At 40.3% G+C, this 26,582-nt stretch overlaps 1 protein-coding gene across 5 annotated transcripts in view; it reads left to right on the forward strand.

Moving 5' to 3' along the window:
* The window catches only part of MYO16 (myosin XVI), a 406,659-nt gene that overhangs the window by 54,421 nt on the left and 325,656 nt on the right, over positions 1–26,582 (forward strand). Inside the window, exon 1 of one of the 5 annotated variants that reach the window (XM_063337474.1) lies at positions 10,009–10,133. The exons of 3 other annotated variants lie outside the window; for them this stretch is intronic. Coding sequence is in view for 1 of the 2 variants with exons in the window: in XM_063337466.1 (XP_063193536.1) it covers positions 25,082–25,109 (28 nt within the window). In the remaining variant the exon portion in view is untranslated. Of the gene's footprint in view, positions 1–10,008; positions 10,134–24,765; positions 25,110–26,582 lie in introns of those variants that run through there. One more of the 5 variants, XM_063337466.1, reaches the window with a different exon arrangement.

The raw sequence follows: 26,582 nt of genomic DNA on the forward strand, positions 1-26,582 counted from the left end.
TTTGCAATTGTTTTATTAAAATATCCAGGACTAAGTAAACTTGAGACCCAGATCACATGTCACCATCCAAACAGAAGTCAACCTTTATACCTCCTTTTCCAATTATGCAAGGTCAATCTTAATTTTCCCTATTGAGACAAAGCTGTTTTCTACTATTCGGATAGAAAGTAAACCATTAGTCTTGCAATTAATTTGTTTCAAGTGTTCATATTATCTTCTGTTTGCCCAGAGGTCAAAAGAGGGCTATGAAGAGCTGTGCCTTTAAAGAGGCTTTTATTAGAGCTAATTAGGATATGTTATTGTATTGTACAGAGGTTTTTGAGTGCAGGTCAGCTGTAATCCAGGCACTGCATGAAGTTAGGCTCTGTCAGGCTCGCTGTCTCTGAGTAACTACTGGCGCATAAAAAATGATAGTAAATACTCTCTCCTGTTGCATGTCATTTTCTTCTAAGCACCTATAGTAGATATTATAAAATGCAGGTCAAAGCTGTCCATGTGTATTTTTCTGCTGTTTGGTTGGGTTTTTTTTAGCTGAGCAGTACCTTACTTTTTCCTTTCGTTTTCCCTCTGTATATGACAAATGAATATCACTTCCATGAATTTTTCTCAAAGATACATGGGGATTCTTTCAGTCTTTGTTTGGAGCCAACGGGGAGTGATTCATTCCTAAGTGTAGCGCTTGGGATCATACTTTAGAAAGAGGGAAAACAGATTTAAAGGTGCTTTCCATAAGCTTGCCTGCTGCCGTTTTCCATGGCAATTCATTAGCTGCTAGGAAAATGTAAATGGGCCCTTTGGAGCTATTATTTTGACAGCCTTATGCTGGAATTTTGTCTTAAAAGCGCTACACAATGCAAAGTTATCTTACATGGATGGGGTTTGGCATATTTTAAGGTTTTGTGTTTGCTTTCTATGTCAATAATACTTCTAGAAAAATAGCAAAGAAACCAGCCATTTGTGACATCTTTGGCAACACACTTCCCTCCCTTTTCTTTGTTTTAGATAGCAGGCTAAAAAGCTTGATTTGTTACTTTGGCTTACGATGTTCAGTCAGTCATTGTTATTTGTTGAAGTTTCATCTAGATGATTATTTTTGTACGATTTTTAAGCTCCTAAAAGAATTTTCTTGGTATTTGTAAAACTGTGAACCAGAGATACAGTATGTGTGATTTTTATGGCTATATAATCAGAAGAGCTTTGAAGTAAGACTGTTTCTGCAGAAGTATTTTTAATGAGGGAAAGGATTTGGGTTTTTTTTCTAAATCAAAACTCTCTTACCTCTTGTATTGTTTTGTCTTTCTGTGATGGCACTTCTCAAAGTAGATGTGAGTTCGTATGTATTTCAGTTACCTTAAAGCATTAGTTCATCTCCTGGTTCAATGTGATTTATTTTTTTTTAATAGACTTCTAATGCAGGTATAATTGTGTTAGCAGCGTTCTTTGTGCTACAGCTTGGTTTAGAACTCACAGCAGTGTTTTCGAAGCCAAAACTGCTTTCTCTTCTTCTTTTGGCACGATTGTACAGAAAATAGTATCTTTTGTTACTGAAAAGTGTTAGAAAGGTGCCACAGTGTGACTGTAGAATGCTGTGAAACTGTCACTGAGGCAGTCCGTGGGTCATGCTGGGTTTCTTTGTTTTGTTTTGTTTTGTTATGGTTTTAATTCTCATTTCTTTTGAGTACTCTCTGACTTTGGCTCATCGTATTTTTTTTTAAACAAAATTCAGGCACTAAACTCTTTCAAGCCAAGCCAGGAAAGCTGTTCCCAATGGGAATATTTGTGTTCTTTTTAAACCCACTCACCCAGAACACAATTAGCGGGTCACTTCTAGTCCAATATTTCTTTCAGAGTGCTGAGAAGTTCATAGTGGGCTCATACCATTGTCTTAAAAAAAAAAAAAAAATATATATCCTACAAACTCATAATGTATTTTAAATGCATGAGCATTTGCTAGAGAAGGAGGAACCACTGAATCTTGCCATTCTCAAAGAGCAGATTAGAGCTGTACCTTGCCGCTGAAAACGTATTTAAGAAGAAATCGCTTACCTTGGGTGCGTAGCTGATGTGTTTTCTTCCTGCCAAATATTTCTGCAGCACTTGAGTTATAAGCTGTTAATGCAGTACGGCCTTCCCTTTCATATTTGATCTTGTCAGGAGAGAATTTTACTAATTTGGGGAGTATCCCAAAGTGAGAAAAAACCCAAAGCACTGATTTTTTTTTTTCCTCACCTTTTCCACTCATTGCCCTTCACTGTTACTATTTGCTGTCCATGATGTAGGAAGATATAGTAGGGTTAGAAGATATTCCTGAACTTTGAAGCACTGTGGGTTTGTTGTTGTTTTTTTTTTTCTACTTAATTTCCAGAATTCTATCAGACCTGTAGGAGTGGCAATCAGTCCCCAGGGTCTGCTTGCCCAGCGTGGGAGGCGGTGCAGCACGGGGCGAGGGAAGGGAGCCAGGTGAGGGGTGCTGGACACCGGCTTTTGAAGTGGGGGCTGGAAGAATGTGAGTTGTGCAAGGTCAGCTTCTGGGGAGGGGCGGGCAGCGGCGATGCCAGTGCAGGTGCCAAGGTGGCTGATGATGTTGCAGGGAGCTGAAGCCCCCTTAGCAATCTTCTGGCATGCATATGTAGTCAGGCAGAAGGCATTTGGATAAGTCTCATGAAAAGTATGAGCCCTGACAGGCTTGAAGTAACTTTTACTTGTTTCTGGGTATTTCTGCCATCAAATTCCAAATCTGTTAGGTATAGTTGTGAACCCAGTTCTTCCTTCCATTGATTTGTACCGCTATCATGTTTTCTGCTTGGCCCACCTGAACAGGAAGCCAAGTCTTGACACTTACACTGTTAAGGAATAAAAACAGTGGAGCAAATTCACCCTACCTTTTTATTTGTACAAATCTAGAGTAAGTGAAGTTAGAAGTATATGGTGAAGTGAATTGAAGCTTACAGTTACATTACACCGTGGTCCCCTGTGATTGAGACAACTGGAGGTCTTTTCCCCAAGAACTGAGGATTTTAGTGTTTATTTCTCGGCTTCTGTAGTGTTCCCCAGGTGCCCTTCAGGGGTAGCCACCTGTATATGTAACTTGCCTCTTAGGAACTGGGTTTAAGGAGATTATGTAGCATGTCTCAGGGAGAATTTTCGGTGCAATTCTAGTGTTTACAGCGCCTTGCAGAGGACCCTTAGCAGGCAAATGAACAGACTTGGTGTTTCCTGCAGCATCCAGTGATCCAGTGTGTCAGGATAGGGATGGTGGTGATGACAATGAAAAGAAACAACTTGCGGTCTGTCCTTTTGGGGTTGTTACTGTGCAGGCTATAATGTCTTTTGCACCAGGGAATTAGGGATTTGTCAGAGTAGCGCAGTAAGAGCGGTAAGATTACTGGGTACTAAGTGATCATATTATTACTGGGCATTGCTGTGAAATACAGAATAGTCTCAAGAGCACTCTAGAAGTGAATACGAAGCAGATCATACTAGGAATATTTTCATAAGGTAATCCCATTGGGTTTTTGCCTGCTGGTGATATTTTGGAGAGGGCAACCAAAGGAGACTTTCTCAGCATCCTAGATGTGTTGAACAGAACTTACCTGCTGTGAAGCCAAATATTCAATATATGCCATAATGATCCTTTAATTTGAGCATAATGACTGTGTAATACTGACAGCAGCTTAAGTAGGTAACCCAAAGGAACCTCTGTAAAGATTTCATCATGATTAACTCATTTGTCATTAGCTGTGGTGTAGAATTAATGTGGATTGAGAATTGCATTGCAATTTACCAAAATACAAGATGGAAAATAGCTAGCGAGCCATCTGACAAGGAAGATCTATCACTGCATGAGAATTAAAATCAGCAAAGCAAATGACATGACTTGATATAGCTGCTGACCTAACGTTCCTTCAAGCATCTGAGAAGCATGATAATTCCAGTGCAAACACAAGTGTGTGTGTGTCTACATTATGCATAGTTTTAAATCACCCCTCCCACATTTTAAAAATACTTCACTAGTTAACTCGCTGGCAGCAGAGTTTCGAAGGCTGTTTGCCATGACAGCTGTTCGGAGACTGGCTCTGTGGCAGGGATGGAACGGCCAGCTTCTGGCAGGTTGGCAGCAGGTCCTGGCAACGAAAATGAGCTAGCGAAAGGGAATGACCACGTCGACTCAGAAGATCCCATGTGCTAAACCCTCGTGGCTGTGCGGTAGTTAACACTTGGTGCTGCATTGTCTGCTCACTGAAGAATGTGGAAAATGCAGGTTAAATTTTAGAAACAGGTCAAGACCCAAAGTTGATTGGGTTTGGACATGCAACAGTTGTAAGCAGCTGCTCTGCTGTGGTTTAAGCTTATTACGTTCAGTTTAGTTTCACTGATGTTTTGTCCTTTTTCTTTTGACTTCATTACGGTATCTATCCCACCTTCTGTCTTTAGACACTTAAGACTCTCAGCATCTCTCTCCTCCGTGCTTACAGTCCCTGACAGACTGAGGCTTTGATCACCTCTTGAGACCCCGTTTAAAATGGATGTAACTAATGATGTTTAATAATAACCAGCTTCTGTAGTGCTGAAGTATATTTTCCTCATTCTTGTGCCACTGTGTGTTTGTCCTTAATGAATATTCTTTCACTGAAATCAGTAGGATCTTTTTATAGCCTAGAACATACTTTTGGAGGATCACGGGTGTGGGGAAATCGTTATCAGGCAAAAAATAAAACTTTAATGGATGTGCAAACAGACTGCAAGCCTAAGCATCTGATGGGATACAGTGGGAAAAAAAGGCTTCAGGCAGCTTGCAAAATGGACATGTGCACACTCCCAAGTTTCAATTAAAGCCTATCTCCAATTTTGCAGTGATTTTCATTTGAATGTGTGATTTCACTTGAGTCTGAAAGTGATATAAATCAGAAAATAAGCATGTCATCTTCCAGTTTGAACAGACTTTTGTATTCTGTGAGAGAATGTCGTAGGCTTTGACACCCCGATAATCCTGTTCAGCAAGTGAGGAGGAGTAGGAAAAATCAGCTGTCTGGGGAGAATTGGTAAGAGCACAAAGTGACTGCTGCAGCTTTTAATTTCCTCAATAAACATGAAAGCTAAAAAGCTGGGCTTGGGATGCTTTAGGAAAAGCAATGTCCAGATTTTTAAAAGCGGAGAAACCCAAGACGCATTAATGGGGAAACCTGTCCATTCTGCAGCCATCCTGCAGGCGCTGCTCCCACGAAACGAGCTTTTGACTGTAGTGCTTGTACCATAAATGGGAAGAATGGTGGTAATTGTAGGCTGTAGTAAACTGTAGTGAAAAATAAGCACTTGATTGGCAAACAGTCTTCTAAATTGTATTTGTATATTGATGTTGGCATAATTTCCTATTGTTGCGTTGCATGAGGAGCAGAATTATTATTCATGCAAGTAAAATTTCCCTTTCTGTCCATCATCCATCATGAATCTTCATCTTTTTCAGAGCGATACTGGAAGGGATACAATACGGATGCCTAGTATAATATTTAGCTTGTATTAAATTTAATTTTAGAAAATCCATTGGAATTTCTCTTTTGCAATAAATTCTTCTAAAAAACTCAGACCTTTCAGAAAAAAAGCACTCCACAGAAGGGGTAAAATTATTTAGGAATAAGATCATTTGTTCAATTTCTATAGGAAGCTGGAAACTCAAGACTAAGGTTCTTGGCTCAGCCCTTGTTCTCCTGATTCTCCCAGGCCACTTGCTCACTGTCATCTCTAGCAGGAGTCTAGCAGTCTTGGGAGCCGGCACCTCCAACACAGGGAAGTTCTTGAGACAGTGACCTGCAAGACGCCTCTGTGGCAGGGCTTTCCTGGAACTGCAGTCCCTAGAGACCTCAGGATTCATGATGTGGAGGCAGTCCAGATGGCAGGACTGCCTGGAGACACTGCAAGCTTTGTTGCCTTTCAGGTCACCAGCCAAGCTGGCAGGAAACCTGGCAGGCTTTTGATAGGACCTGCTCCTCTTGCAGCCAAGTCATATATTGATCACCGCACTGTTGTCTGTTCTGGTGTTTTGTTGCATTTTGACCAGATGTTCTATTTTGGGACCTAAAAACCTTTCCAAATAGAGGTTCACTTAAATATGGAACTTTCCACAAAATTTTCAGGTTTCAGTGAATCAGCATTTTGCCCAAATCCCTACCCAACTCCTGTTTATCCTGTTCCTAGCATGGATGTGTTTCATGCATGACCGTCAGCTACAGTTCTCCATAGGGAACTGCCAGTTCCAAAAAATCACTTTTGATCTATTTGGAAATTAAGTGTAAGGTAAAAGCTGGGTCTTACGCTCTCTGTTCAGACTTATGTCTGTCTGACGTCAAAATACTGGCCCTTCACGGTAAGACTGAGGTATGGCTTCTTTGTTACTCTACCTTAAGTTTTCATACAAAATCTAACTCTCAGTTTTCTTCATTGAACTTTCATACCTACTTTTTTCCACTCTTCTCTGTATTTTTGGTGTTACACACCCTGGCTTTTTTTTTCTTTTTTCTTTTTAAGACATGCAGCTAATTCAATTTGAAGTTAGAGGTCAGACCTCTTCTTGCATGAACAGGCTCCAAGACATGGATGTCAGGAAACTCATAGATTTGTTTATTTGTTTATTTTCATGAATGTTAATGAAATTTTAAAGGTGGTATAGTAGTCCAACAACTTTGGATTTTGCCCAAAGAAATATGAGACTGGTAGTTTCCTGTTGTGAAATTGTCTTTATAGAGGTGGATTCTAGCCCAAAAGAAAATCAGTTATGATGCTTAGTGGTGCTGGGATGGTTTGCCAAAATGGATGTTTGAAATGGATTTTGTTGATTGGCGGGGCGGGGGGGAGGAGGGAAACACCCAGCCGACATCTGGCTAGAACTTGTGCTGCAAAAAAAGAGGTGATTGGCAACGTGTTTAAAACAAACTTCAGAAAGACGACATCAGTGATGAATATTTGACAAAGAAAATTATTGTTTCAGTGAGCAACTATGTGATTCTTTAGTCTTTGCTATGCCAGAGAGATTAACTTTAAGACACTATAATTCTAATTTGTTGTGGCAGATATATTTGAAATCTGTTCTTACTTGTTTCTTAATCTTTGTCTTATGTATACTTTGTAATGAGGCATCAGAATTCTGGGTACTTTTTTTTTGATTACTATATTTAGAGAATATGGAATGGTACCGGGGTACATCTGTTTCAAAGGGGAAAAGGATCTTTGCACAGGAGTTATCAGAGCTCATTGAAAGAATTTTGAACTTGATTTGAAGGGGGAAAGGGATAAAACTTGTCTCGCTAGAGATAAGCCTGGGGGCAGCATGCCAAAGTTTGAGGGTTGATGTGCTAGCAAGGTCCTTCAGACTGCCATCTCAATGGAGGTAGGGGATGGAGATCCATGCACCAGCAAAGATGCAAGGGTCATTGATGTGTTTGAAACGACACAAGCACCTGAGAACACTCCTGTAGGAATTAGGGCTTCTCCCCCCAAAAAAGGTAGTGGGATCAATAGCTCAACTGAAGTGCATTTATACTAATGCATACGGCATGGGCAGCAAACAGGAGGAGCTGGAAGCCACTGTGTAGCAGGAAAAGCATGATATAATCTCCATCATGGAAACGTGATGAGATGACTCACACAACTGGAGTGCTGCAATGGATGGCTACGGACTCTTCAGAAGGGACAGTCAAGGAAGGAGAGGTGGTGGGGTAGCCCTGTGTGTTAGGGAGTGTTTTGATTGTCTAGAGCTTAATGATGGTGACGATAGGGTTGAGCATTCATGGGTAAGAAAGCCAACAAGGCAGATACCATGGTGGGAGTCTGTTACAGACCACCCAACTGGGATGAAGAGTCAGACGAAGTGTTCTATAAGCAGCTGGGAGAAGTTTCACAATCATTAACCCTTGTTCTCAGAGGGGACTTCAACTTACCAGATATCTGCTGGGAATCTAATACAGCAGAGAGGAAACAGTCCAGGAGGTTCCAGGTTGTTTAGTCTGAAGAAAAGGAGGCTGAGGGGAGACCTTATCGTTCTCTACAACTACCTGAAAGGAGGTTGTAGTGAGGTGGGGGTTGGTCTCATCTCCCAGATGACAGGCAATAGGACAAGAGGAAATGGCCTCAAGTTGCGCTAGAGGAGGTTTAGATTGGATATTAGGAAATAATTCTTCACTGAGCAGGTTATCAAGCATTATAAAGGGGTGTCCGAGGAAGTGGCTGAGTCACCATCCCTGGAGGTATTTAAAAGACGTGTATATGTGGTGCTGAGGGATGTGGTTTAGTGGTGGACTTGGCAGTGGTAGATTTACGGGTGAACTCGTTGAGCTTAAAGTTCTTTTCTGACCTAAATGATTCTATGATTAGACCTAGAGTTGGTGAAAAAAATCCCACTTCAGTTGACACTGGATCAAGCTTTTAGGAATTATATATTAAAATTAAATGACTATTTGAAAATTCGAAAAGCCACAAGATTACATTGTAGGAGTTGCTGTTTATTTTACCAAAAAGTTAAATAACTTTCACTTTAAGACGAAGTATCTAATATAATAGGTAACACGACTGGTCTCCTGGTGATATCTCTGCCCCTTTGATTACATGGCCTGACCTTGCTGTCCTCACGCGCCCAGATCTCCAGTTATATCAGTGGGAGTTTCACACAAGAGACCTCATAAAATAAGGACATTCTTGAATATACATTCCACTGTAATGCTTTGGTTGTAAAAAGACTATGACTGAAAAACCAGTCAAATAAATATAGATCTGATTTTGTAAGAGCAAACACTGAGAATTAATTCCATCTGTAACGAAAATGCAGAAGATCTTAACCTATATCTACCTAATTCCCTCTGCAGTATGTGTTAGCATTCTTGCCTTACATTTGCTGCTATGATTTATTGGATTTTGTATTATCCTAACTCCAGTCTACTGTACATAATACTTCCAGGCATGCTTTCCAAGATAATATATTCTAATAAAATAATTGCCTGTGTATTTTCAGTATATGAGATTCTCCTTTCTTTAAAATTATTGTTGTTATTATTCCATGATCTAATAACAAGATTGTCTTACACAGAATAACCTAAAAAGAACTCTTCGATTTTACAAAAATGGCATCCTGAAAAGGCTGAGTTTAATGATCTGAGGTACAAAATCTTTTCCCAGCACTTGTACCCACTGTAGGCAGGATTACTCAAAAGCCTTTTCTTTCCTGAAGGTCTCTATCTGGTCTTTCTTTGCAGCCACACCTCTTTCTCTTTAATGGTCTCATCCTGCAGTTCTGATGCAGCATGTTCTCGCTCGTACGCTTTTTTCTCCTTTACTCTCAGATTTTTCCATGTCTTTCTTTCCTTCTTAGATCTCTCCTAATGTTATCTTGGGCATCATTCGCGATTCTTATCAAAAGGCTGTTAATGATTTTCTAGTCAGGTAGAAAAGTCTTTCTCTGACGTCTTTGCCCTGTGCCTTAGGTTATGAAACTTTCCTTTGTTCACGCAGTAGTCACTTCTGTCCCATCAGATAAAACATCCTTCCTTACCACTGCAAATAACAATAATTCATGAACTCCAATTAAATTATGCAGGTTTAAAGACGTCGGCAGTGTCAGCCACGAGGTGAAAAGAAATGAAATGCAAATGTATTGGTTTATATGGAGTTTTGTATTTTTCTCCTCGGCTTTGTGAGCTGAAGGGAACTAAGCATGTGAGAAAGGGGCAGAGGGTGCTGAATGAAGGAACGATGTTTCTTGAAATAGGTGGCTCAGGGTTAAGAGCATGTGAAGCAGGCTGAGGACACTCTGACGGCAGAGATGAAAGTGCCGAATAAACTGAAAGCAAAATTGCTTCTGTTATCAATAGGAGTCCCACAAGGGGCTTCCTCTGTAAAACAGAACATGCCAAATAATCTCTATTCTGTGTTTAAAAATAATTTAATTTTTCCACTAACAGAGAAAACAGTATTTGAGACGGTTAGCAGTAATGACTGCAGTAATCCACTCTCAGAGCTGTTCATTTATTTTGTAGGAACAGAACATATGCTGGAGTCGTAAAATTACTTTGGAAACAGGTAATGGTCTTGTCTTCATCCGAAAAAAGGAGAAAAAATAAAGCCAGAAGCTCAAGTTACACATTTTACAGGTATTTTCTTTCATTTTACACATAAGGGGTTTTGCTTGAGAACACTTGGATGTTTAAATAGCCTGTACATTTTCAGGAAATTAAAGCTTCTGTTAATCTGTTCAAGTTGTTCAGAGATTCAAAGATACTATTGAAGCTGACTGGCATCTCATTTTCTGCAAATGTACAGGTAATGCCCTTGTGCTTATGATTTTAATGTTTTGTGCTAAGGTTACTGTGGAATGAGAGAGGTATATTCCCACTGATGGCACTGTTAATTTTACAGCAAGTGGTCATGGCTGCAGCAGGAGGAGCCATACCCAGTACACAGCAGTTTTCTCTATGCAGAAACTTGAAATTAATTACTTCCTTTAGGCTGTACCCTTACTTCAGGGTCAAAGATGTGAAAAGACTGGAAGACGTACGGTCTGGTCCCTTGTAGTCATGCATAGCTGTATGTATGTCTCAGGTAACGTTACATATGGCCTTTTCCAGCCTGAAACATGAGGGGCAAGATGAGCTGATCAGTGGGGCAGCTGCTCTGTTGACCGATCGCAGCTGTTAGCACCTGCGTGCGGAACCAAAGGGGAGGTTGTGGTGCTGTATTTTAGGGCAGAGATGTACTATCTGATGGGGCTCTCAGTTCAGCAGGCTCTCGGGGCAGCAGGATGGGACAGGTTGCAGCAGTATGTCATGCTTTAAAAACCGGCAGCACGAGAGCTCTGCTGAGGCTCTGGCAGTGTGACAGCATAACTCGTTCTTCCACGGTCTTCGGAGGCTGTAGGCGCTTGACTGCACGCGTGCGACAACATTGGTGACAGGGCAAGGCAGAAGGATTGTAGCCGGGCAGCACCCACTGCAGTCCCCACACGTAAATTCCCCTAGCTGTTTGCATTGATTTTGAATTTTGATTTTTGCATTGATTGAATCCATTTCTGTGATTTCGTACATTACGGATTTTGCAAGTCTGCTAGAAATAGCTCCCTATTAATTTTTTGCTTTCGGCTTCTTGAAGACAATGTCTTGTTGATGATATATGGTCTCTGTATAATGTGATGTTAGTTCTTCAGTACTCTTCTTGACATCTCAACGTGAACATATACCTTCATAATATTTTCATGTGAAACTTTGGTGTCAGTTATTTGTCTAGTTTACTGCCAACCCTTGATAGGTAAATCTTATTTGTGAAACATCTGTCCTTCATCTCTCAGCTGCAGTTAAATAACACGGATCATCTGAAATAACTAAGCTTTCTTTACCTAGTTTATCAACAAAGAACTGCAATGCCATAGAGAGTTAGACAGTCTTTGTGCTGCCTTTCAAAACTTCAGTATTAACATAGTTAAATTGTCTTCCTTGATGGGTTGTTACTCCTTTCAGATGTAGATCTGAAAAGAAACTGGAAGGAATATAGTCTAGCTCTCACACTGATTTTCTTCTTGCATACTTCATACTCTATAAAAACGAACACTGCTGTTCTTTGTGGCATTCCTACAAGGGGATAACTACAACTGGGTCATCCAAGAGCAGTAGATGGACCATGACATTACCTATTCAAACAGTAGCCTGTGTGTGTTTGCCAGCAAATCCTCGTTGTGCACAACAAACCTACTGTTTTAGCAAGTTACACAAGAGATTTTGTCCTCAGATTTTGTTTTAAAGTTTCGTTGAGAAGAATAATTTATTTCTATGAATATTTATAAAAAGTCCCAAAGAGATACAGGAAATCAGCTGAGGAGGTGCTCATTGTTAGAAGAAGAGCATGTTATTAACTTAACGTATTAATCAGCAGGAATATTCCACAAGTGCCCTTCTTGGTACACAACCACACAGGGAGGATCTGCCTCCTCCTTTTGGCGAAGAAGTGTAGCGGGATGTGAATAAAAACACAACTCAAAGGCACCAAACCAGTAAAAGATCAGAGTGGGGCCATCATGGTCAGGGATTCTGGAAGATTTCTAAGAGACATTTTAGAAAATGAAACTTTGGCAAGAAAAAGTCCATTACCGTGTATAAGGGAATATCATGCAAATAGTCAAAGCGGAGACTTAGTCTCAGGCTAATGCGTGTCAAAACAGAGCTATATTCACCTCACTGTTATCAGACCTCTGGTTTTCTCCCCCTTAAATTTTCATTGGCGAAGAAAAAAAATAAATAATCTATTTTTCAACCAGGATAGACACTCATTTGCTGCAGCTCCCCAGCTGTAGCACTTCTCCGCCTCTGATCTCATTTCAGTCAGGCACCGCTCTGCCCCTCCTTACCCACCAAGGCTCTTCACTCTTCATGGTTGCTCAGCCTTTCCTTCTCCTGTGTTTCAGCCCGTCATTGCCCCAGGAGGCGTCTGATAACAAGGAAGAGGATTGCTCCTAGGTCTTACAGCAAGATTCCTGTCAAACATCATTGTCAGGGACTGATAAGCTGTCACCTGCCTGCAATACGCAGAGCAGGACTGTGAGCCAAGGGCCTGCGACTTTCTGCTTTACCTCCCTGCCTGCCCTCGCTACGCTGCTGCTGTGTTGGGAGACCCTGCGGGTGGGCTGAGCGAACACCTGAGGGATGCTCCCCCGGCTCTGCTCTCCGCAGGGCAGCTGCCCCAGCCTATGAGTCACAGGGAGGTGGCCAACTGGAGCCAACTGGACTGATGGATGGGCTCGCGAGAGCCCTACAGCTGTCAGCCAGCCATTCACCCTTCTCTCTGGTTTCTCTACCCTTGAGATGTTTGGGGCAGCTGGTGGGGGCACGGAGCGAACAGCTGCAGGTTTGCCTTTCTCTTCCATCGTGACCAACTCAGGATGTATTCATCAGAGCAGGGCTGGAAGGAGTACACCTCGAGAGCCCTCTCTCTCTCTTGCCTTCAGTTTTCAAATGCTGTCATCCTCAGAGCTGACAGTGTTCTCCAGCACCATTTGTGGGCATCCCGCTGATAAAATAGGAAAAAAAATATTGTCAAGTGTCTAGGATGTGATCTTATGAAGAAGAGGCAGAAGAATACAATACAAACTGCCTCGAATCAGAGAGTAACTGAAAACCCCAGTGTTTGTTGTTGGACTTTAAAAAGATGCTTTTGGGGAGGAAAGCGTTTCTTTGTCCACTGTGTACCTCTGTGAATATCAAGGTGAAGAATCAAGGGAAAGAAAAAGGTCTGTGATGAGGGTGGCAGCTTCCAACCCTGTGACTCTGGCAGTAGGCTGTGGATCACTTGTTGCAGAGGATTAGGTAGTAATTCTGCTTAATAGCGGAGATAATCCGAGCGCACCTTTGTCCCTTCACGTATCTGTTTTAAGGAGAGCGTTTTTGAACTATTCAGTCTGTTTTCCAACCATTGTTGTCATTTGCAATATCTCAGAGAGCATCTTGGTGAGCTGCAGGGCTCTCAGTTTGCAGGTGGAGGATCTCCGGGAAGCCAGGGGCTGCCAGCTCATCTGAGAAATAACGTGAGGAAGCAATCAGACAGCTATGGCTTGTAGCAGTATGTTCGTTTACACTGGTAACCTACATGCTCACTACAGAATCCTTTTACCTCCTGTATTAAGATCACCGTCCTTTTTACTAATGTAAAGTGCTTTGATGTTGGCTAACTACCTTGAAATCACTTGTAGTTTAAGATAATTGTAAATAAGAATGTTTGTTTAGAGTATAGAAAGTAGATAATAGTTTCAAATATTCATACAAAAGAAGGAAACAATAGGAACAAACAACAGCAAAAGCAAAGATAGCTATTAATCTGTTGATAAAAAGTTGAAATCTGAAAAATCTCCTCCCTTCTATCCAAGTGACTTGCTACAGATGATTTCCTGAGCTTTGTGGTCAATGGCACAGAATGGTGCCATAGAAATGGTTTGGGTTGGAAGGGACCATGAAGACCATCTAGTTCCAACCCCCTGCCATGGGCAGGGACACCTCCCACTAGACCAGGCTGCTCAAAGCCCCATCCAGCCTGGCCTTGAACACTTCCAGGGATGGGGCATCCACAACTTCCCTGGGCAACCTGTTCCAGTGTCTCACCACCCTCACAGTAAAGAACTTCTTCCTAATATCTAATCTAGATCTCCCCTCTTTCAGTTTAAAACCGTTACCCCTTGTTGTGTCTCAGATCGGATTTGGGAGATTGCACCCTTCCTGGTGAGGAATACCACCTTTTAGTGCCCATATTTTTTTCTTTCTTCTTCCCCCCCCCCCTCCAAGGTCTGCAGGGGTCCCAGTCATATTTATACCTCTTCGTAATATATTAATATTTCACTTATCCAGGATGTAGGTCTTGAATGTCCTGGGATACAGGATCCCTTTGGCACATGAGTAGGTGTCAGCTTTTCTCCATAGGTCTATTATCAGCATCTTAACTCAGTGAGGAAAACCCTCTTGCCAGTCTTGTCACCCCCAGTCTCACTGTGAAATGTCTGCATCTACTGTGTCATCTTTTTCTGTCACCTTTTAAACTCATCAACATATTTCATGCCAACCTGTAAGTGGGATTTTTGCACACAGTTCATTACCAGCTGTTCACTGAGACCAGATACAAAGATGTTTAACCACTCTGAGATGAAAATACCTATAGGCTATCTGATCTTCTAAGTTAGTCTTTGAAGGACCTTGTTTACTCGCTCTCTGACCTGTGCCAACTTTGAGGTATTCTAACTGCGGTTATGCATTTTAGACTGAACCACAGAAAACCAGCTATAACTTGACTTCTGTATTATGTATGGTATCCTAATCAAAAAGACAAAAAAGTTAGAGGCACACACAAAAAAAATAAAATCTTAATATCACAAAGCCTAGGACCTTTCTATATTATTATTGAAATGTCTGTGTGCTAAGCCTTTATAGCTTTTTTCATATGTTTAAAGCCCATTTTTGAAATTTGCTTCTGATGATTAAATGCATCCTAATGTGAAACTGTCTTTAGCAAACACTCTAAATACATCTTAGTTTCAGACACTATAATTAGGTTCAGCAAGCGTAAACTTTTTTTGCAGATGTGATTATTTTTTTTCTTAAAACAAGGAACAAGGAATAGGTTTCAGAAAACCTATGCTAATGCAATATTTGATTTACATAGATGGAAGACCCAGAAGGACTGATAGTAAAAGGTGCTGACCCTTTTCCACTCTTGACTTCAGGCAAGGCCATAAGATTGCATATGAGCCAGCGGTGTACCGAGGTGGTCAAGAAGGCCAACAGCATCCTGGCCTGTATCAGGAATAGCATGGCCAGCAGGAGCAGGGAAGTGATCGTGCCTCTGTACTTGGCACTGGTGAGGCCCCACCTCGAGTCCTGTGTTCAGTTTTGGGCCCCTCACTACAAGAAGGTGTGTGGTGAGGTGCTGGAGCGTGTCCAGAGAAGGGCAACGAAGATGGTGAAGGGTCTAGAGAACAAGTCTTATGAGGAGCATCTGAGGGAACTAGGATTGTTTAGTCTGGAGAAAAGGAGGCTGAGGGGAGACCTTATTGCTCTCTACAGCTACCTGAAAGGAGGTTGTAGAGAGGTGGTGGTTGCGTCGGTCTCTTCTCCCAAGAAATAAGCGATAGGACAAGAGGAAATGGTGTCAAGTTGTGCCAGGGGAGTTTTAGATTGGATATTAGGAAAAAATTCTTCACTGAAAGTGTTGTCAAGCATTGGAAGAGGCTGCCCAGGGAAGTGGTTGACTCACTATCCCTGGAGGTATTTAAAGGACATGTAGATGGAATGCTTAGGGACATCGTTTAGTGGTGGACTTGGCAGTGTTAGGTTAATGATTGGACTTGACGGTCTTAAAGGTTTTTTCCAATGTAATGATTCTATGATTAGGCCTAGAGTTGGTGAAAAAAATCCTACTAATTTCTCTAGTCAAATTAGCGTTATCTACTGCTACGTTGTCCTTGAATTTGACAAAAATATGTTGGTAATGATAAGGAAAAGTGGTTTTGAAATGACAAAGTTATTGAGAAATGGATAAATGCATAGTCTCCAGTTAACATCAAGTACAACAGGAGCATTTGAAAGAAGTTATGCAAATTAGTCATGGTGTGCTATGCATAATTGCTAATTCTTTTTTCCAAGATAGCTCATTTATGTCATTTTCAAGTAATCTTAGGTCATTCACTTTAAAGGGTTTGGCTTTGCTCCCTTTGAAGGCAGTGACAGAACCCCTGCTGATTTTGAGGTTAAAATCTAAGAGAAGAGAAAGAATGGTTTATAGTCAGTGCCAACTTGTGTGGCTTTCTCTTCTTCTAAGAATTTACAGCGTTGAGCGGCAATCTTTGCAGATTTCAACTTAATGCATTTTGGCTAAAGGGTGAAGGAAATAACTTCTTACGCAGTTTGCCCTCTGCCAGTGTGGCGAGGTGCTGAATACTTCTTTTCTTTCTCAAGGAAAACTCTGCTATAAATGAAAGCACAAAAAAAAAAAAAAAAAAAAAAGCAAGCTGTATAAATTGGTTGGAATGACGTGATTTAGCCCACTGGATAATTCTTCTTTATAGACATGTTTTATCCCATTATGTTTGTGCATTTCTTTTTTTGTTGCCTTCTAGGGTGTCCTTTGCTATTTGAAATTATAGGTAATTACTATTATATTTCCAAGAAAAGAATATTAGAATAGTAACTACTTTTCTAATGCAGTGTTTGATTGAAAGTAGTAAGTGTTCGTTTGAGAGCAAAGAAATGAATCTTCTGTTTGTTATGAACAGCCAGCCATTCCAGTAAGAAAAGAAATGCATTATTCTGTAAGAATAGGTTCCACAGCTTTTCGAATCATTGGGGAATGAAATATAACATGAAATACATTATTATAAAATAGAGAAACTGGGTTCCAGCTATCTGAATTTTCACTGAATTTAGATAGTGTGCTGACGTTTACTGCTGCTCTAGTGGTATGTGCAGTAACTGTACAAAGCTGCCTTAATCTCTGCTTGTTCATGTGGAAATCAGCTGCTTGCTGAGTTGAGGAATTTTGTCTTTATTTTTCGTGTTTGTGCAAAACATGGAAATCTGACCTGAATATTCTATTCATGTCCCTTTGGAGGAACTGATTCTGAAGGCACCCTGTGTTTATTCATTAATCCTCAGCCCTCTCCACACCATTCTCAGTCTGTGTTTGGGGAATCCTCCCTTTTTCCGTTCTTACTTCTCAGCTGTGACCTGCCCACCGCCCACGTGGGAGAAGTTCTTTTCCACCATCTTTCTGCCTGACTTTGTTTATACCCCACTGACTGCCCTTAATTTGACCTCGGATAATTTTATTAAAATTATATTGTTTCATTGCTTTTCAGTGTTGCTTGGACACCCTGTAAGTCAGTGCTTTTAATAGCCATCCTACCATGCCTCTGTTTCCCAGCTTGTTTATATACCTCTCTCATTCCCCCTCTTCTTCCCCTAACAGCTGCCTCATTCTTGTCAGCTCCTTATTTATTCTCTGCTAATTTGAGAATGAGATGTAACTCTATTATGTTCACGCTGAGTGCAGTAAATTCTGCATCTCTCTCTTGTTCACTGACTTTATCTACTAGTCCATGTCATCTTCAAGCTGTATCATGCTATCTTATATCATGTCAAAAGTTCTTATCATCATACCCTTTGATTTGATAGTCATTCTCATCAGTTCAGACTCTCACATGGTCTCTGTGATCAGAATGATGAATTCCGTAAGTCTTGATGCAGATGAAGAAAAAAGAGGAAATAAATAAATAAATAGATGACAGCCATCAGAGACTGGAGAAGGTAGAGAATCAGAGTGACCATCCCACCTATGTGTAGTTACACTGTGCACGTATGGCAGCATTGCCAATTTATTAAAAGTGACGGTTATTTTTCCACAACTTGCACCCCTTCCCTCCCTAAGACCCATTTCTGCTCTGTGCTTCATTCATCAGAAAAAAACGGGAGCCAAGTGTGCATTAACAAGTTGTGCTGAATTACATGAAGAATGGAGTGCAGAAAGGCTCCAAAAAAGAAGCAATATTGTATTCAGTATGACATAAAAAGAAGAGTAGAAAGATCAGAAAATAAAATAGGTCTTGGGGAGCTCTTTTTGCCTAATTTTAGTCTTTGCTTCTGAGATTGTCTTTTATATAATTTAATAATATCCGATTCTGATTACGGTGCTTACATTGAAACTATTATGTACATCATAATTGTCAGGACAATAAAAGCTGTCCATTAGTCATCTTGTATTTACAGAACCCCCCTCAGTATCTTGTAATTTCAGTTAAAACTTAGACCCCAGATTTTTTCTGTTCTTGGTCTGTAGCACTTACATATGGTGAAAGTGTTCCGGTTTTGGTTGTTTTTTGGGTTTTTTTTTGGTGTGAAAATTTACTCTAGCAAATCCAAGTAGGATGCCATGATTGGCTAATTTAAAATAACTGTCATTTCGCCACCCCTTACAAATCTTCGACATCAATTCCTCCTTTTTTTTTTTTCCCCTTTGGAAAACCTACTATTAGGGTTCTCTCGGAGATTATCAATTGCCACACCATCCTCTGTGCTGTCCTGCAGTCCCAGAAGAGTCTGATTCTGTCACTTCAGCTTTTTCTGCTGTCCAAGTTATTTTTTCCTAAATTAGGAACACTTTCTATCATAACTTCTACTGCCGTCCTTACAAGTTTTCTCTACTTCAACATTTTCATTGTTGTACTAACATTGCCCCAATAAAGGATACACAAATTCCCCTGTTCTATTCTTGGCTTTTTATCCAACCTGTAGTGCGGTCATTATTTGTCTCCTGGTTTTAAAACTACCAAAGCAAATAGAAAAGAAAAAAAACAAACCAAAAAACAACAAAACATGTATACAATGCAGTGAGTCCTGGTATTTGCTTATTACCAGGAGGATAAAAATACACTTTTCGTGTCGAACTGAATTCTTATCTTTGTCTATTTCTTTCCTGAATATTATAACTTTAAAAAAATCTATCTGATCATATAATACCTCTTTACATGGAAATTCATGATTGTTTTTTCGTTTTGTCTTGTGTCTGGTGGTTGTGATGGCTGTCATGTTTTTCTGTTTATCATTTTAACGTGTGTCTTGATATTTTCTTCTCAGTCTCATAAGGGGCTTTTCATATAACAACTCTGCAGCTCCTCTCTGTAACATCCTCACATCAACTCTTATAAGAAATCTAATTTAAAAAATATATGTACACAGATTGCAATGGAGAAAATCATTGTTGAGTCACTACCAGTACCAAAGATAGGACCAACCATATACGAGACTATTGGGATTTCTTTCTTGTGTTTGTCCTTGTTATTACTCTGTTCTGGGCTCTCTCAGAACAAGCTGCTTCATCTCGTTCAACTAAGGAACTGCTAGAGGGTTATATACATAGCCTAAAAATGGTCATTTTGAGTGTGGGAGGAAGCAAGTAGTTCTCTCAAATGGCACATCATTTCTGCTGGTAATTTTGCAGACTTCATCAGTACTGGGTAATAATGTCTTGTGATTTTAATCTGCTGTTTCCAACCCATTAAAAATAACTATGGATTAGTCCACCTGTATACATTCCATTATAACAGTAAAGGGAGAAGAAGAAAAAGGATTTTTTCACTTTTTTTATTCTGTAAGGGTTTGATCCAGTGGTAGAAGAATGGGAGGAAGATTGCCTACTTCCTGAAAAAAACAAGGCATTTCCAGTGAAATGGGAAAGGAGGAAAGAATGCAGAGGTTGGAGGCAGAGAAGAGGAAAAGTCATCTGCTTCTCTAGGTGTCGAGCACACTCTGAGTGACTGAGTGATTAGATTCGGTTTGCTGCTGCTATCTATGGAGCAAACCTCACATCCATCTTCCAGGCCAATTCATCTGAAAATTTATTCAGAAAAACTGCTGTGTTTTGTTCTGCTGTGACTCATGTAGAGAAAATTAGTATAGAGTCCTTCTTGCTAAGTATCTACATCTGCTGTGGCTCATCCCTAGCTTCCTGATGAGCATACAACTACCAGATGTTATCTGAAGCGTGGCTTGTTGGCAGCTGGACAGCATGGCCAAGGATTGATTGCTAAGTAGTATCACTTGTCAAAATATATGAGAAATGTTAATGTTACTCTGCATTCCATTTTTTTTGTCTGCAGTCTTAAACCCATAAGTAATGCAATGAAATTGTAACATACGAAGGAATATAGCAAGCTTTGTTACACTGAATGAAAATGGCACAAACGAGGAGCATCTGTCATGTTTTTAAAACCAGTAGTTACGGTGTTTTTCTCATTAGCAAATTTCTTTCAGATAGTTCTGCGTTTCTCTGTCAAAATTTAACAGATATATGTGAACTATAAAATACTAAGATGATGAAAATATTAGCTGTTCAGTTGTTTGTGACACCAGAAGACACTGGAAGGGCAAAAAGATATTTACAGGACATGAATACAATACAGCATGTCAGTTCTTGGCAGCAAAACCGTATTTTAAGCAGTGGTTTTGTTTGTTAGGTTGTTGCAGGAAACATTTCATAGGTGCTTTTTCTAAGGCAAGCTTTGAGACTTGGAAATCGAGATGTGGAAGCAATGTCTACTCTGAGATGACAATCTGTAAATGAGTGTTTATCTTAAGACAAATAGCTCTCATAGTGATGGCTGATGAGTTCCAAGATTCTATTTAAAAAATTTGTAATTTCACTGAATGTTGGATTTTTACATAGCATGAAAGTGGCTGTTTTCTTTCTACAGGGAGAGATGACAAAGAATTTTAATCTCTGTAGATTAAAACACTTGAGTAGTCCTCTTGAAACCGGTGGGGCTGTGAGTGAAAACATGCCTATGTTCCCAAATGTTCAGAGAAAGCAGTTTTACAATGCACTTTGAGCTTGTCCAGATATACTTCCATATTTTACATGGTTGGATTTTAAATCTTTTTTATGTCTTGTTTTTTTCTTCAGAATTCCTTTTTCATTGCTGAAGGTCAGTCAAGAGAAAATAGCTAACAGGACTAATATCCCTTTTCTTGTGAATAAGCAAATTGTACAATTTGCTTTGTAAAATCACTGGCAGCAAAATATTCCCTTCTTTGGACTCCTCTCAGAAACCTAAATCTTTCTTTTTGTTCTTGCACCTGAAATCCTTGTTTATATCATGGACATTCAGCACCATGAGTACTGCAGTTTCTTCTCTCGCTGTTCTTTCTCTACTTGCTAACCTAGCAAAAGGTTGCAGCGGAAATCATGCGTCTTTCCAACAGGTGGACCAGATTTCTTCCTCTTCAGTATTCCTATTCTGGCGTCCTTTTGCCTTAAGTTTAGCTGACACTTCTCCTCAATGTCCATCCTGTCTCTGCACTAGCATTTATCCCTTGTTGTCATTTCTCTTCATTCTCGATTTCATTCCCTTTACCGTTTTCTTTGGGACCTTTCCTCATTTTTGTGCTGATTTAATGCATCGAAACTTCCTGCTGACAGCAATATACAGTGCTGGTTTCTTTCCATTTAAACTTTCACTTCTTTTGCAAAGTCCATTAATGATAATTACCCATGTAATAAAACTAAATATTTTATATTTTAAAAAAAGCACATGTGATATTCTAAAATGAAAGGCCTTTTGAGGTAGCCGTCTGCCAGGTGTCACCTCTTGAAAAGCTGGTGCCTTTCTTTCATTCACCTGCAGGCTGTCATTTATACTTGAGCCCGTGGACTCCTGGGAAAGGGGAGGTCAGAGTGCCCTGCTGTGGTTGGGTACATGCCGCCCTATGGAATGGCACAGTCCAAAGATCCAGCTAAAAGGCCCCAGTTACGGCGTAGCCTTGCAGACCCTCCCTTGTCAAACAGTCCCACTTGCTTACCTGCTTACACGGACTAGGGCATATTAGGAGAGAAGAAGTCGAAGACGTGTTGACCCTATAGACAGCATCTCTGTTCCCAGTTCGTCTGATGTAAACATGAAGTGAATGGCTTGCAGCATTCAAGAGGCTGCCCTGTACCTTGATACTCTCTGTAAGGGACTACAGAATCATAGAATAGTTTGGGTTGGAAGACATCTTTAAGGGTCATCTAGTCCAAGCCCCCTGCAATGAGCTGGGACATCTTCAACTAGATCAGGTTGCTCAGAGCCCCGTCCAACCTGACCTGGAATGTTTCCAGGGGTGGGGCATCTACAGCCTCTCTGGGCAACCTGTTCCAGTGTTTCACCACCCTCATAATAAAAAATTTCTTCCTTCTATCTAGTCTAAATCTACCCTCTTTTGGTTTAAAAACATTACCCCTTCTCCTATCGCAACAGGTGCTACTAAAAAGTTTGTCCCCATCTTTCCTTAAATACTGGAAAGCTGCAGTAAGGTCTCCCCGGAGCCTTCTCTTCTCCAGGCTGAACAATCCCAACTCTCTCAGCCTTTCTTCATAGGAGAGTTTTTCCATCCCTCTGATCGTTTTTATGGCCCTCCTTTGGACCAGCTCCAACAGGTCCATATTTTTCCTGTGCTGAGGTCTCCAGAGCTGGACACAGTACTCCAGGTGGGGTCTCACCAGAGCAGAGTAGGGGGGCAGAATCACCTCCCTCGACCTTCTGGCCACGCTTCTTTTGATGCAGCCCAGGATGCGGTTGACTTTCTGGGCTGCAAGCACACATTGTCGGCTCAAGTTGGGCCTTTCATCCACCAGTACCCCCAGGTTGTTCTGGGCAGGGCTTCTCTCAATCCCTTCATCTCCCAGCCTGTATTGATACTGGGGGTTGCCCCAACCCAAGTGCAGGACCTTGCACTTGGCCTTGTTGAATTCTTTCCCGTTGCTTGCAGGGTAGAGTACGCAGTCTAACCCATCACATAAATGTTACCAAGTTCCACCATCCTAAATTTTCACTATGGCAATTCAACAGATAAACACATATATTACGATCTGAAATGAGACAGACCCAAATACTTTTTTTTCTACATTTTTCTCTACATTTTGTTCAAGCCAAAATCAGAAATGTTACGTTTTCCTTTTAGCTCTGTCTTCAGAAAATCATCCTTTGTCCATTGCTCCTGTACACCAGTGTTTAACGAGAGTCCTCCCAGTTTTAGCCAGCATGGTTGGTGGAAGTGTGATGTTATTGGACACGGCAGTCTATCTGCCTGACAGTACCACCAGAGATGAACCTGTCAGGAATGTCTCCGCCAAAAAGTATTGCTCAAAGGGCTTTTTGTCAGATTACTTGACACTTGCTCATGAACTATGACTAACATTGCCTCTTAAAACGCTGTGTATGTTTATTTTATAAGCCATATGGCCCAAAATGGTCTGGTGTAGTATAGGTGTGAAAGAAAGTCTGGATAGATTTAATTACTTTGGACTTCTGAGCTTTCCAGTAAAAAGTTTCCATGGTAATGTAATTACTGTATTGTGTTTTATATAGTTTATCCTTATTTCCCTGGTTATTTCTTGATATTTTTTTTCTCTTTCTTTTGAAAAATGATGTTTTCAGGAAAAAAAACCACTACCTAACTAATTAGTTCTGCAAACGTATTGTTGTGCATATTATACCTAAAACCAGATTTGAAATATGTGGCTCTTAGGAGCTGAGAGATTTCACCTAAGGGTTTTGCTAATGGATCACTGGAAGCCTCTGAATATACATCTTTCCGTTCTTGTGGGAACTTTGCAGAATAGTTAATAGAATCTGAATTAGTAATCCTCACTAATGAGTGAGACCCTTTTCCCTTTGTAGTCCCTTTAACACTTTGTAGCTGTTAAAAATGGTATGTATACAAAATAGTAGGTAAGAACCTTTCAGAGGAATAAAAGATTTAAGTATGGCCGGGCTATCAGTTTCCCTTTCCAAGAGCTCTCAGTGAAGTGATGACTGTGGTAAGCATGGCACATGGTAAGCAAACGTAAATCTCTGAGCACAGTTATCTTAAATTATTATTTGATTTTATAAAAATATTTTACTGTAGTTCTGCTGCAGGTTTCCGGAAGAAGTAGTAACCAAATGCCTGGGTGACTGACCGTTCTTGGAAAAGTACTGCAGGGATTGTGCTTAGAGGGTGATGCAGCCTGGGTGTTTAAAATACAATGCAGGTCTGCCTTTTGTGTGCCCTTAATCTGAAACCGGGTAACGCGTCAGTATACATTGACTTATTCCGTGGTCTGATAAATAATTGTATGGACTTGTTCTTAGTGCTACATTTCCTTAGGCATTTCATCTTACAATCAGTGATTAAAATATCATTAGATAACACACACATAATCATGTTATAAACCGTGCAGAGGTTGCAGTTTTCTTTCTTCTGACACAAATATTCCATCTGTGAAAAAGATGCAATGCAGTACAAAGAAATGACAAAACAAGAACATATCAAGGAATGTACACACAAGCATGTTTCTTAGCTCAATTTCAATGAACCCGTGCATAAACCAGGAGAGTGTGAACATGGCTGTGAGCTCTATCCTGATTTTTACCTTACAACAAACTGAAAAATGATCTGTGATGCTAAAAGGTGGTTATTTTTGGCAACCTGTATCAATTTCCTATTCACACAGCAACTGGTGGCAACTAAAAATAATCCTGTTTTAGTACCAGCTAAGAATCTGGTCACAGTTGGCACACGAACAACATGCACAAATAAAATTTCGGATCCCTTGTTCCGCTATTTCATTCGAGCCCACTCATCAAGCTTAGTTTGCTGCCATTTGAAAGCTATTGAAAAGCCATTAACTGGCAGGACTGTGAGAGCCGCAGTGCAGCAGCACACCTCAGTGCTGGAAGAATGTGGCTGCAAGTGCACACCAATTAAATCTTTCTATTCCTGGGGATGTGGGATTAGGAGCGGTGTCAATCAATTGTGCTACAATAGCACGTGCAGTAGTCATGGTTCAAGACGCACAGAGGTTTACCATAACTCTGGCAGTCGGGTGAGGATGACTTGGAAGCCTCTGCAAGATCCTGGAACAGAAACTACGTTAAATAATGTATTCTGAGGTATACTGGATACCTGAGGAAGGGCTCTAAATAATGCATTTTCTGGACACGACAGTTGTAGCAGAAGAGAATGCCGAAACCTGTAGCAAGACTACAGCCTGAGATGAAAGAATGTCTCATTACCATTTTATCAAATGCTGTAAGTAACAAAACGGTTATTTTGATTTTAAAACTGTCGTTTTATTTTCTGAGGTGTGTCTTTTGAATGCATATGCAAAAAGTCGAAGGCAGATGCTGCATGATGTCAACGTGGTAGTCAGTGGGGAAGGGGAGTTGTTACTTTGCATGTGAATATGCAGGCAGAGCACAGCGTTTCTTTTTCTCCTCTGTTCAGAGGCAACTTCATTGTGTGTGTGTGATAAAGCTCTCATTCTGAAGTTCATACCGATCAGCTTTTTAAACTTTTGTTTAAATTAGTTACCGAAGAAAATCATATCCAAACCCAAGGAACATGTCATGCATAGCATTGTGTTAAAGACGCCTATAAGGACAAACTCAGACATGGCTCTTAAGCTTTACAAGGGTAATACAAATGAGAATAGCTTCATAATTATAAGCACATCTCATCATCTGTTGTAGATCTAATGCTTATATCCCCTCCTTATCAGAATATTTGCCTGTTTGGTGTGACAGGCTTAAAAATTAATAATGAACTTTTAACCTTGAATCATGCAAGCTGCCTCCTTAAAGGCTGAAATTAGGATCTATGCTCGATGTATTGATTCAATGCAGAGCAAATTCCTAGCAGCATTTTTTTTTTTTTTTTTTGATCTGCCTATCAAGGCTGCTCGTCTTCCTAGCTGCACCTTTTTTTGAGCTTTTTGGTTTTGCCCTTTAAAGCATCCAGGGTTTGAGTGGAAATTGCTGGTTTTACATCAGATAAATGAATAATTGCTTAGATACTTGTTTTGGACAGCCAGTAGTAGTTTGTTAGCCATGGGTATTTTTTACTGCAGGACTTGGAAAACTTCAGACTTGTAGTGATTATGTCACTGTTTTTACATGACAAATAGCAGATTGCTGTAAAAGGTTTTCTGCCCAGATTGTGGTCTTTGATGATTTAAGTGTACCAAGGACATTTCTGAAACTATTTTAAAAGCACTGTGTTACACTCAAGAAACGAGTAATCGGGTTCTTTGATGTTTTAATATGAAATTAAGGTGCCCTGGAAGTATTTTAGTAATTCAAGGACAAATAATTTATGAGGGTTTCCTCTTGTCTGGATTCAATAGCACTTGTGTATAGAACTGCTTTTAAAACTGGAGGGAGTTACAAGCCTAAATTCCCTGTTCATGCAAAGAAGCACAGATTAGTTTTACTGCATAGTTTTAAAGGTGCATTCTAGGAATAAGTCTTCGAGCCTGTAATGCGATTTGACAAATGCAAATGAGGAGTTTGCAGCATAGTAACTATCTTGAAGATGTCAGAAAAGTATTGTTCAGTCTTTATTCACTTTGGAAATTCTTTCTTAAAGTGGAACTGTAGGAAATGTATATGGGCGTGTGTGTTCAATAGCATATTAAACATGTAACACTACAATGAAACTACAAGTTCGTTAATTGGAAAGAGATGAGGATGACCGTGAGGTTCTCTCATTAAAAGGAATGACGAC

Source organism: Chroicocephalus ridibundus, chromosome 1, assembly GCF_963924245.1.
Source record: "Chroicocephalus ridibundus chromosome 1, bChrRid1.1, whole genome shotgun sequence".
Classification (NCBI taxonomy): domain Eukaryota; kingdom Metazoa; phylum Chordata; class Aves; order Charadriiformes; family Laridae; genus Chroicocephalus; species Chroicocephalus ridibundus.